The sequence below is a fragment of the Mercurialis annua genome, linkage group LG5 (assembly GCF_937616625.2).
Source record: "Mercurialis annua linkage group LG5, ddMerAnnu1.2, whole genome shotgun sequence".
Taxonomy (NCBI): Eukaryota; Viridiplantae; Streptophyta; class Magnoliopsida; order Malpighiales; family Euphorbiaceae; genus Mercurialis; species Mercurialis annua.
In genome coordinates, this window is record NC_065574.1 from 52,950,417 (window position 1) to 52,962,948 (window position 12,532).

Sequence of the window (12,532 nt, forward strand, 5' to 3'; positions counted from 1 at the left end):
ATCCTATATAGATAAGAGTTACTATTAGAATAAAACTCTAAATTATTAGTCTAACTATTAATTTGATTATTGCTATCCATATACAATTTCGTGATAGTGCTGATTAAAGATTAGGGTCTTTTTTTATTAATTATCCTATTTAATTGAAAGTTAATTTATATAGTAGAATTAGATTTAGACTTATACATAACTTTGTAATTTTTTTAATTATTGAAGGCCAATGTTGTAAATTTGCCTGTCCCCCCCCCCCCCCCCCCCCCTCACACTTATAGTATAGTTACTAGCATTTCGCCACGTGCTACGCACGTGAGCGGCATTTATATGACCCGTTGTATATATTGAATATTAATAAAGTTATTAAATATAATAATTTAGTTTTTAATAAATTATTGCAAAATACTTTTTATTTAATTTAAAATTTTAGCACGCGAGTAATAGTTTTATGACCCGTTAATATATTAAATACTATATATTTTAGTTTAAATACGATATATTTTAGTTTTAAATATGATATATTTTAGTGTTTGTTCACATAATATGCACGCGAGCGACATTTATATGACCCGTTATATATAACATATATCAAGTAAACTATAAATGTAATATTAATTTTTAATAAGTTATTATAAAATATTTTATTAGTTGGTTTTTTAAAAATTCGATAAATAAGTGTTATTTATTTATTATTGTGATTTTATTTTATTAGTTGATTTCAATTATATATTTATATTAATAATGAACATCTCCTTTTTCGTGTGGATTTATTAAATAAAATTATTACTATTAGGATAATTTTTAAGGGTTAATTCCATCAAATCATGACCTTCCATTTTTTTAAATCTATCATTTTAGTGTTTTTTTTTCTAAGTTCTTCATAAAACCATTATTAGAGAACCAAATTATAAATCGGCACCAAATATTATTATCTTTCGGCTAGAGTATGAAGGATTAACAATTTAAATTTTACTTTGGTAATAAATTTGAACAAAATAAAAGGTCGCGCCAGTAAATACCAATTTTTGAAGGTTGTGATTAAAATAAAATTTCGTGTAAAGGTTGTAATTTTTTATGAAATTAACCTTTCATTAATTTAGGTTTAAAACCTTTATTATTATTAAATTATTTGGTCTTAATAATTTGTTGGGCCTTAGAGAAACGCTCCCTAGCTTTATCATCATCCCGGTAGAAACCAATTGATTTGATTTCTAACCAAATGCAACTTTCCAGCAAATCATCCTCTTTTGTTATATTGAAATTAAATTTTTAATTGAGTTATTTTTATTTATTTGTTGTTGCTTTTAAAAAAATTGTCCCTGGCATATAACAATTTGACTTATATTGTCTTTTTCGTATTTATTTTGAATTATCGATTAAAAAGTTATTATGTTAATTATTAGTCCTAGTTGATAGTACTATAGCTTTAGAGTTATACTTAAATTCAATTTTTTATAATCCTTATTATATCAAGATTCTACAATATGTTCATATGCGGCAATAGTGTTTAAAATTGAACTTAATGCTTGTCTTTTATTATTATTATTATTATTTAAATTAACTTTTTATTAATTTTGTCTTTTTAGTTATAAATTATACCCTTAATGAAGTCTATTATCGTAATTTTGATTGCCCCCCCCCCCCTTCCCACATATAAGATAGTTATAGATAGATAGATAGATTATAGATAGATAGATAGATAGATAGATAGATATAGATATATATACATACATATGTATATATATACTAGTTTTGCTTTACGTGCTATGCACGTGACTCGTAATGTGACACACCAATATATTTTAACATTAAACTTTAGTAATGATAAATAATTAAATATTTTTTACTTTAAAAAATATATCTAAAACTATTATATATATTGAGAGAGTCGAACAAATATAAAAATAAAGTTCAATTTTAATAAAAAAATAATCTACTTTCATTGTCAATTGAAGAAGATGATATTATATTTATGAATAAAACATTTAAGTACAAATCGAATACAAAAATATTAACTTAAATACTCTTATATATAGAGTCATTATTTTTAAATAAATAGACAAATATTTTTAATCTATAACTAATTTATAGTTCATAAAAACTTAGATAAGTATTATGTTTAGAATTCAAGTTAAAATTCATTTATTTTAAATACTTATTTTAATTCTAAAGTAATTGGTAATCATTACTATAAAATATATATAATAAATACATAATTCAATTTTGAATTTAATAAATAATAATTGGATGTTTTAATTTTATAAAGATTTGTTCTATTATATAAAAGAAGTTAGATAATCTATCCTATATTTATTTACGGGGAACATAACATGAAAAATATAATCAAAAGTCACAATCCTTTTTTTTAATTATAAAAAACAAAACAATTATAAATATGTGAGTTACTTCTAATAAAAAAAGTACACTTCAATTAAAAGTCAAACTCCCATTCATAAATCAATTTAATTCCGCTGTTATATATCCATTACTTTTTTTTTGAGAGAATATATCCATTACCCAGTATTAGGTATTATAGCTATGTAGTTATAAATTTATAATTTATTTATATTATTGTTCAAGGTACAACTCAATTCAAATAAGGAAATTAATTTGGATAGATAATTTATAAACTTCACTTGAATTGTAATATTTATTGGTTTACCAATTCCAACAGTGATTCACAATTACTAAATTTACTATCAAATTGAATTACAACCGAATATGTTTAATCAAAAAGAAGCGAAGAATCTAATAATTAGAAAGTGTAGCATGTGTTAATCGATTAAAATATATCTACACATAAACATATAATTCCTAATAGAATTCTACTTTTAAATACCAAATTAGCTAGGAGTCCATAAATAGTTAATACTGACCATAAAACCTTCTATTAATAATTAATTAGGAATAAATATGAATATAACTCCTAATAGAATTCTACTTTTACAAACTTAATTAGTAGGAATAAATATGAATATAACTCCTAATAGAATTCTACTTTTACATACCTAATTAATAGCAGTCCATGAATAGTTAATAATGACCATAAAACCTTCTATTAATAATCAATTAGGAAAAAATATGAAAGGGTTATTCAGTAAATTTGCCTGTCCCCCCCCCCCCCCCATCCGTGCTTTTATATATAGTATAGATTATTGAATTAGATTGTGATGAATGGTTATCAAATAGAAATCGAATTCGTGCAATTTGAATCAACTGTTGAACAAAATTTGAGCATTAAGATTTTCGGCTCGAAAGCTCACAAACTTGATCGAAATTCGATAAATTTATTTTTAATTATTATAATCATGTATATTTTTTGTTTTTATGCTAATACGTATAATTCTAAAAAAGAAAAACTCCATAGATACTTATATCTTTTAATTAGAGAGATTCAAAACGATGAACATCAATTATATACAAATAATTTACCTTTCTCAACATTAATAATGATTAAATACCGAATTATCCATTAATTACTGATTAGTGATAGTGGTTGTATGGAGAGATTGCTTGAGCTATTTGCTTCCACCCCTTGAAAAACTGTCGTATCAAAGTGATCTCAATTTATTTTCAGACAATTTTCCGAGAAGAGGAAGCAAGCGTAGTTTCGATAACCTGTAATATAAAGAAATCACATTAACCAGTTAGGAAATTCTACATTACCTCCAAATTATTTTTAGAGTTATGAAAACATGCACCATTGACAATGATAATAAAAAGACTTCTAACAATCATGTCATAGAAAATTAAAGGACAAAGGGTCAATTCACCTTCTCAATTTGGCACGAAATATGAAATGAGTCAATTTAAAGGGTTTTGAATAAAACAGACTCGCAACTATATCAAAGTGCATCAAATCAGCTCCTCTCTCATTTTTGCCCACTCTCAACCCGCGTTTGAAACACACTTTTCTGATTAAAAATCTAAAATAGTCTTTATGTTTGAAAAATTACAAATTAATATCCAAAATTTAGAAAAAACAATTTTTTTCGACAAGAAGCAGATCTGTTGCTTCTCAACGAGGAGCACTGCTCCTCAAAGACAGACCCATAGAAGCAGACCCTAATGCTCTTCATCGTGTAGCAGACCCATTTGGGTATGCTCCTTCATCATGGAGAAGCAGACCCAAATGGGTCTGCTCCGGCAAAAGCAGACCCATTTGGATCTGCTCTTCCATCGTATAACAGACCCAAATGATCCAATTGGGATCCTTTCATTCTATTTTATTTGTCATTTTATATTTTTTTATGTGTTTAAAAATGTCAATTTTTCTATTATTAATACTGTTTCTTTTTTTAATATTAATGGATTGGTCAGATAAAAATTAAAGATGTCTTTACCTATATCATTTTTTCAAAATGAAAAAATAGAGAATACAAAAAAATTGTCTATCGTATATTTCTTTTGTCCCATTTTATTTGTAAAAATTTTATTTCTACACATATTAAAAAATACATTAGATGTGATACAGTAACTTTTTTTATATTTTTTTCTTTTTATCTTGAAAATATAACATAGTTAAACATACTATTAATTTCTATATAGCAAACTCATCAATATCAATGATAAAATGGAAAAAATAATATTAATAATATAAAAATAACATTCTTGTTAAGATATTAAAAGATGAAATTATGATAAATAAAATGGAACGGAGGAAGTATATTTTTAATATGTGCGAAAATAATATATAACAGACAAATTAAAATAGAATGGAAGTATATTTTTAATATGTGCGAAAATAATATATAACAGACAAATTAAAATAGAATGGAAACAGTATTACATATCACTTCATAGGAAACTTTTATATAATTATTATTAGGCCTAATACCTTACAAAACTCCAACCTTATAGCTATTTTTCGATTCTACTCTGACGTTGAAAACTTGTCAATTTTACCTATTTGGCATTTTATCGTTTCAATTGTACCCTATTGTTTTTAGTTTTTGTCAATTTTTTTACTTAAATGATGAAATCATTCAATTAACCATGTTTAAAGTTAAAACTAAATTCATTTTCATTCAAAAAAAGTACAAATAAGTAATTTATTTTTAAAAACTAACTAAAAATCATAATCAAATTAAAATTAATTTAAATTCTTAATTAATTTAACTAAATTTAAATAAATTATAAGCATGTACAATTAATATATACTATACATGGAGACATTTTTGATTTTTTTTTTTGAAATGAAAAAAACGTCAATTTAATATTTTGCGGTGCAATTGAAACGATAAAATGTGAAATAGGGTAAAAGTGACAAGTTTTCAACGTCAGGGTAGGATCGAAAAGGAGTTATAAGGTCGGGTTCTTTTTGTTGATTAATAAATGCTTTATTAAGAAGCCACAAGAAGTGGCTATAACAACTCTACTCAAAGCTTACACCACTTAAGGCTACGACTCCGAGAGGGAAGTAATCGAACTATAAAAAAAATTGAATACAAATTTCTAAACAAGTCTAAATCTGAGTAAACAAAATAGGAATGTTTACATTTATAATAAAAAGCAGCACTAGTTTAACTCCTGAAAATCACCTCCATTGTTGTCGAATCCTTATGCTGAAAAACTCGCAAATTGCGACACTTCCAAATCTCCCAAACGAATACAATCCAAATAGTTGTCCAAAGCTTCAAAATACCTCCCTTAGAAACAATACCATTCCATTGTAAAAAGAAGTCCTCAAAAGAATAAGGCATTACCCAAAAAATACCCCTCATATGGAGAAGTTCGTACAGATTTTCCTAGTAAAAATGCAATGCAAGAAAATATGGTTTTGAGTCTCAACTTCACCACAAATACCACACCCTATATTACTATCCAAAAAAATCTTTTGGGAAGCAAGAAAAGAAAGAGTCGGGGTACAATAATGTAAAACCGTCCACCTGAAAAATTGCTCTCTCGGCGGTGCCTCACAACCCCAGATTTTCCTAAAAGTAGATGCTGAAGTATTTTTTTGTTGTTGCAAAATTAACTGCTGCAGAATTATCTTGAACTGCTGCTAAAACCCGAATATGTTGCCCAGAAACGATGCTTCCTGCTGCTGTCGAAACATGTTGTTGATTTTGCCAAGAAACGCTGCTCACAGCTACTGCAGAAACCTGCTAATGCTGCTGACCAAGAACGCTACCCCCACCTGCTGCCGAAACTTGAAAATGTTGCTGCCGAACATAAATAAACTTAACAACAGTAGCTGATTTGATGATTCTAGCCATACTTGCAGCTGTGAACCCGTTGTTATGACCCTTCCAAATCAGCTCATCATTACCCAAATTATTAAAATTACAATTTTGCAGAAACAGCAATTTAAAATCCAAGAACTGCTCTTGCTCTCCCAGTCTAAGTATTCTTTGCCATCTCCAATTAGCCGAAATAACTGAGCTAAACTTAGCTTGTTTACTGTTTGGAAGATGATATAAACGTGGAAAAAGAACTGATGTCGAATGATTCCCGGTCCAGTTATCGTGCCAGAGAGAAATCGAATCACCATTCCCAATTTTAAAACCCATATTCATAATAAAAAGTTGCAAAACATTTTCGTCAAGACAACAAAAACGTCTAATACCTTTCCAAATAAACGAGAGCTGCTGAGTATCTCCAAAAAGAAGCAAATTCCAACTAGTTAACAAAGAACACGAAGAAACCACACTAAACCATAAAGATTCTCGATTGGCCGTACGCAATTTCCATAATCATTTAAAAAGTAAACTTTGCTTTCGAATTCTCAGATTACAAACACCCAAGCCACTATTGTCAAACTCTTTGCAAATAATTTCCCATAAAATTCTACAAAAAACTCTATTTGTAAAACTCTCACCTTTCCAAAAGAACTTTTGCATGTATGTCTCTATCTAATTTTGAACACAAACAAGCATCCCAATAATCAACATAAAATAGATAGGAAGACTATAAAGAACCGACTTCAAAAGAACTAACCTCCCTGACGGAGAGAGCAAGTTACCTTTCCAAAGGGAAAATTTTGATTTGAATCGCTGAATAACGTGATCCCAAGTCGCAACTGGAATCCTACGAACCGCTAAAGGCAAACCCAAGTATTTAATGGGGAAATTTTTGACACGGCAGCCCACTAAATCCGATACTAAGCTCAATTCTGAATCAAAAATATTAATTCCAAGCAAAGAACTTTTATGAAAGTTAATTTTCAAACCTGAAATTAATTTAAAGCAGTGCAGTATTCGAGTGAAATTGCGCAGTTGCTCAAAATCATAAGGGAGAAATAAGACTGTATCATCTGCAAATTGGAGAACAGATATAGGGTCGTGATCATCAGAAAAAGCAAACCCATTAATAAGACCCATCTCCTTCGCTTTCTGCAAAATACTTTTCAACCCTTCTACAGTTAAAACAAACAAGTAAGGGGATATCAGATATCCTTGCCTAACACCTCTTTTAAGCACGAAAGACTCAATGGGACTTCCATTCACAAGCAGAGAAGTGAACGCAGAAGATACACAATTAGACATCCAAGCAATCCACTTGTCTAAAAAAGACATAGATTTCATAACACTCAGCAGGTAACTCCAATCTAGAGAATCGAAAACTTTATGAAAATCATGATTTAGGATAAGAAGTTTCTCTTTTCTTTTCCTTGCAAAATGGATTAACTCATTAGCAATCATTGCACAGTCCATAATACTCCTACCCTTAATAAATGCATGCTGATGATCCGAGATCATAGATGGAAGGAGAGGAGCTAATCTAGCAGAGAGGCACTTTGATAACAGCTTATAAATCCCATTTACTAAGCTGATAGGGCGGTAATCACGAATATTCAAGGAGACAATAACTTTCGATATAAGAACCATAAAGGAAGAGTTCAAACCAAAATTGTTAAATGGGGCAGCAAATTCGAACTATGAAAATCGTTAAAAAAAACTCTAAAATATCCCTCTTAATGAAATGCCAAGCACGCTTATTGAAAAAGTAGTTAAACCCATCAGGACCCGGAGCCTTAGTATCATTACAAGAATTAAGCTCCGAAAAAATATATGATTCTTGAAATGGACGAATTAAACTAGCAGCTTGATCAGAAGATAAACCCTTGAAATCAAAGCCGGAGTAGTCCACTGAAACCTCATGATTCTTAAAGTATAAAGCTGAATAGAACCCTATTATCTGTAACTAAATATCATCAGGTTCAGCATAGGTAACATATTCCACGGTCACAGCAGAAATTTGATTGTTTCGGTAGTGCATTGAAGTTGTAGTGTGATAAAAATTCGAGTTCCTATCCCCTTTGATTGACCAATTCAGCCTGGACTTCTGAAACCACAAACTTTCTATACGCTTTTCAACTACCCAAAGCTGAGATTTAATAACATCTAACCTCTCTAATTCCACATATTGGAGGCTTCTAGATTCGACAATAACATCCAGCTGCGCTATTTCCGTTGCGAGCTCAGCTTGCTTTTTGTTTTGATCCCCAAGCACTTCAGCATTCCAAGTTTTAAACCTTTCCCGAAGATGTTTTAGCTTACGAACTAGAGGTAAAGGGTTTTTTGTGAGCCAAAAGAATCCCAAGAGCTGCCAACAAAACTGCTAAAATCAGAATGCTCCCACCATGAATCAATTGATTGAAAGGGTTTTGGGCCCCAATCAAATTTAGCATTTGATTGAAATAAAAAGGGAACATGGTCAGATAAACCACGAGGCAACGCTGAAAGGGAATAAGACCTCCAAACGTTGACAGCTGATTAAAAAGCACAACATCCATCAATTCTTGATTTTGAGAAAGAATTTTGCCAAGTAAAAGAGCGACCTTGAAGAGGAAGGTCCACTAATTCAGACTCATTCAGAAAATCATGAAGAGATAGAAGGCGAGAAATCCGAGCAATTAAGACATTCAGCAGGAGATAAAACTTCATTAAAATTCCCGCATACAGAGACAAGACCAGAGTAGATATCGTGAGCAGCAACAAATCATTCCACAAAGACAATCTTTTAGAAGCTAAATTACTCGCATAAATGAGAATATGACGAATAGACAGAAAATTAAACATCAAATCCAGAAAAATCCATCGAGAGCCAGAATCAATCTCAATATTATGAAGTAAAACATAATTATATATAATAAGCAGCTCACCTGATGCACCAACTAATGGGACCCAAGCAAAATCGAAGTCCAAATTCGGCCAAAGCTTCCGAACAAGAAAAGCATCAATCGAATCCTTCTTTGTTTCCAACATCCCAAATAAAGAAAGATTATATTTACTAACCATGTTTTGAATAAAGCGCTGCTTTCGATGGTTAAGAAGGCTGCCCCTGCTATTCCAAGAAATAAATGAAAACGACATAGACATTAAAATAATGATAAAACCTTGAGACGAAAAAAATCAAGATTTTTTATTTTCCAAATCCTTCTCCATGTTAACAAGTAACTGTTCCACTGCCTCTGCCTTTGAATCATTGCGAAAAAAACCCCAAAGAATATCCAGCATCCCATATTTTTAGAGCTTCATTAAAGGACCCATCGGCAGCCTTTTCTCTTGGAGAGAGGATGATATTTTTCAAAATCAGCTTTAGAGGTCAAGGAGAGCTGCTGTTCTCAGTTTGAAATCAATGTACCACTTGGAAAAAATTTCTTGTGAACCCTACCCTTTTTGAGTGTTATATTGGGAAGAGAATGCTGAACAAAGTTGCTGCTGGTTGGCGACGGATCTGCAGGTGACGGGACTGATTTTGCTAATAAAAGCAAACCCTGCTAGTAGTCTCTTAATGAACATCTGTGAAATCATTAATAATTTGTAGAGCATCATCGTTCTGAAGAATATCCTGGACAATAGTTTTAGCTTGTGTGATCTGGATAGGCAAAGAATGGGTATCCTTTTCCGAAGAAAGTATCTTGTTGCTGTCTAGGTTATCCCTTGCTGAAAAATGAATCTTTTTGCTGTTTAAAGAAGAAGTAGAAAGGGAAGGAGAAGATAAATGTGTTGGTTCAATATCGTATTTCACTCCAGCAAAAGCATCAGCTACAGAATTATCTTGCGAATCATCAACGTCTGTCGTAAAGGAGACAGCTCTATCAGTTTCTAATGCGTGAACCATGCAAAACTGATTATTGTAATTAATTTTCAGATGCTTATTGACACGAGGACCTTTTACTAAAACTAATACCGCACCAACATCTAATCGTTCTTACATGGAAACTTCCTCATGAACTGTGACTGCTTCCTCAATTAAGTTGCTAATGGAAATAAAGAAATTACTGGTCCACAAGGTTAAAGGAACTCTTGAGATGTTAATCCACGCCAAACGATAGGAGGATTTGACATAATTTTCAGCTTTACATGAAGCTTGTATAAGCCATCGCTAGCACCAGTCTGTTGTGCAAAAATTGTTCAGCTTTAACAGTTGAGGAAAACGAGAGAAGGATATCAGCTCCTCCAAGGATTGACGATGTCTCAAATTCTATACCTAAATTCATTAGGTAATCATTAACAATTAGAAGAGATGCTAGTGATCTCAAAGAGATATCTACTGATCATGATAGTCAATCAGTTATGTTTGAAGTATCAGAATAAAACACAGCAACGAGGATCGTCTTTTTGACAGCAGCAGTTGTTGTGGTTTTGACAGCAGCAGGGTACGAATTGGTAGTAGGTTTATGTAGGACATCCATGAAGCTTCTGCCATTACGAACGGATGAATCAATATTCTTAGACTGGATCGAATTAGGTTTAATGACTTACATAGAGGCAACAGGTGATGTAGAAGTTTTAATAGGGTAAGGGTACCTTGCGACAAAAGCACGCAGCCTGTATTTCTCAATTAAAATAATGTTAATCTGAGGTAGAATCCCATCAATACTGATAGACGAATCGATTTTAAGAAACCCAAAGCAACGATTTGCAGAACTCGACCTTTTTTGAATGGATATTCTACCATAAAGGTTATATCGTTCGAATGCATTCTGAAAATTTTGGTAGTTCCAAGACCTAGGGAAGTTTTCGATACTAAGTAGCAGTCAAAAATTTGTATCCATTTCGAAGTAAATGACATGGTTCGCTGGTTGTGGAGATGGTCGGATAGGGTTGAGGTTGGGGTTGATGATGGAGGAATTAAGGTTAGGGTTAGGGTTTTTGGTTGGGAGAGAAGACATGGTTTTTTACCCTCAGTAATTGTTTTGATTGATTTTAGTCCTTTAAGATCGGAGTTTTTTTAAAGTATTAGGCCTTATTATTATATTTATACGTTTAATTTACCTTCTTCCTTAATTTTTGTCTATTTTTAAAAATTTTGTTAATCTTATTAATATTAGTCCTAATGTCTTAAAAAACCCCGACTTTTTAACCCCTTTCCAATCCAACCCTGACGTTACAAACTGGTCAATTTTACCTTATTAAAAATTATAATCAAATTAAATTAATTTAAATTTTTAATTAATTTAACAAAATCTAAATAAATTTTAGACACATACAATTAATATATGATAGATATGGAGAATGTTTTTTAATTTTTTTCCAAATAAAAAAGACGGCAATTTAATATTTCAAAGTACAATTGAAACATAAAAATGCGAAATAGGATAAAATTGGTGATTTTTTAACGTCGGGGTATGATCAAAAAGGAGTTAAAAGATCGGGTTTTTTTTAAGACATTAGGCTTTAATATTACTATTTTTTGAAGAAAAAACAATTTATTTTTTTCTTTTTCTTTTAATTTTCATTTCATTCTAAAAAAAATTCACGTCCCTTGACTTTTTCTTTCTCACTTCCAACATTATACTCTTTTTGTTATTTTGTAACTTAAAAATACATAAATTTCAATTTTATAGTGGTAAAGTATTTCTCATGAACCTAATATTTAATAATAAAAAAACAGACGTAAGCAATGATGAGAAAATGACACAATATTTAACATAAATCTTTAAGTTCTCGTCTCCTCTTTTACTCGTGGAATATTTAAATTAATAAAAATACATATTATTATTAATTTAAGGTCACAATTATAGAATAACAATTAATAAGAAAGTAAACCGAAAGGTGGTTGGTTGGATTTGTCTGGTCTTCTACTTGTGGAATGTGAAATGAGATGACTTCTTACCAGCGACGGATACAGACTTTTTTTCAGGAGGTCCAAATAAAAATATTAAAAAATATATGATTCATTTTTAATTTAAAATAATTTAAATTATTAATTTTTATTTATAATAACTAATAAACTGTATATTGCTAAATACTTTTATAATTTTATTTGCAATGAAATATTTTTTACATAATTATTTATTTGAAATAAAAAAACAATCATATTGCAGTTTTAATAATCTTTTAAAATGAATCATCAAAAAACAAATCTTTTTAAAATGTGGTTCTTATTAGATCTTATTTATAAAGAATTTTAAAACTTAAATTAGCTACCGAAAACAAATTAAATAATGATATCTCTATTTTCAAAATAAAATTATTAACAATGCAGTGAAATATCTTACTTTGAAAGAAAAATCATTTAATTTTATGTAAAAAAATATACATAAATGAAAAGAATGACAATATTATTAAATTATTGTTTTTGCAAT

The 12,532-nt window shown here is 30.0% G+C and overlaps 2 protein-coding genes across 2 annotated transcripts; both read right to left on the reverse strand.

Moving 5' to 3' along the window:
- Positions 1-6,101: 6,101 nt before the first annotated feature.
- Positions 6,102-7,823, reverse strand: LOC126682047 (uncharacterized). Its single transcript, XM_050377604.1, has 4 exons — positions 7,166-7,823; positions 6,959-7,108; positions 6,815-6,848; positions 6,102-6,615 (listed from the first exon to the last, which is right to left on the reverse strand). The coding sequence occupies exons 1-4, from the start codon at positions 7,821-7,823 to the stop codon at positions 6,102-6,104; spliced, it is 1,356 nt and encodes a 451-aa protein (XP_050233561.1).
- A 25-nt stretch (positions 7,824-7,848) lies between these two features.
- On the reverse strand, positions 7,849-9,311 carry LOC126682049 (uncharacterized). The gene is made up of 3 exons (XM_050377605.1): positions 8,723-9,311; positions 8,185-8,498; positions 7,849-8,133 (listed from the first exon to the last, which is right to left on the reverse strand). The coding sequence occupies exons 1-3, from the start codon at positions 9,309-9,311 to the stop codon at positions 7,849-7,851; spliced, it is 1,188 nt and encodes a 395-aa protein (XP_050233562.1).
- Between the last annotated feature and the right edge of the window lie 3,221 nt (positions 9,312-12,532).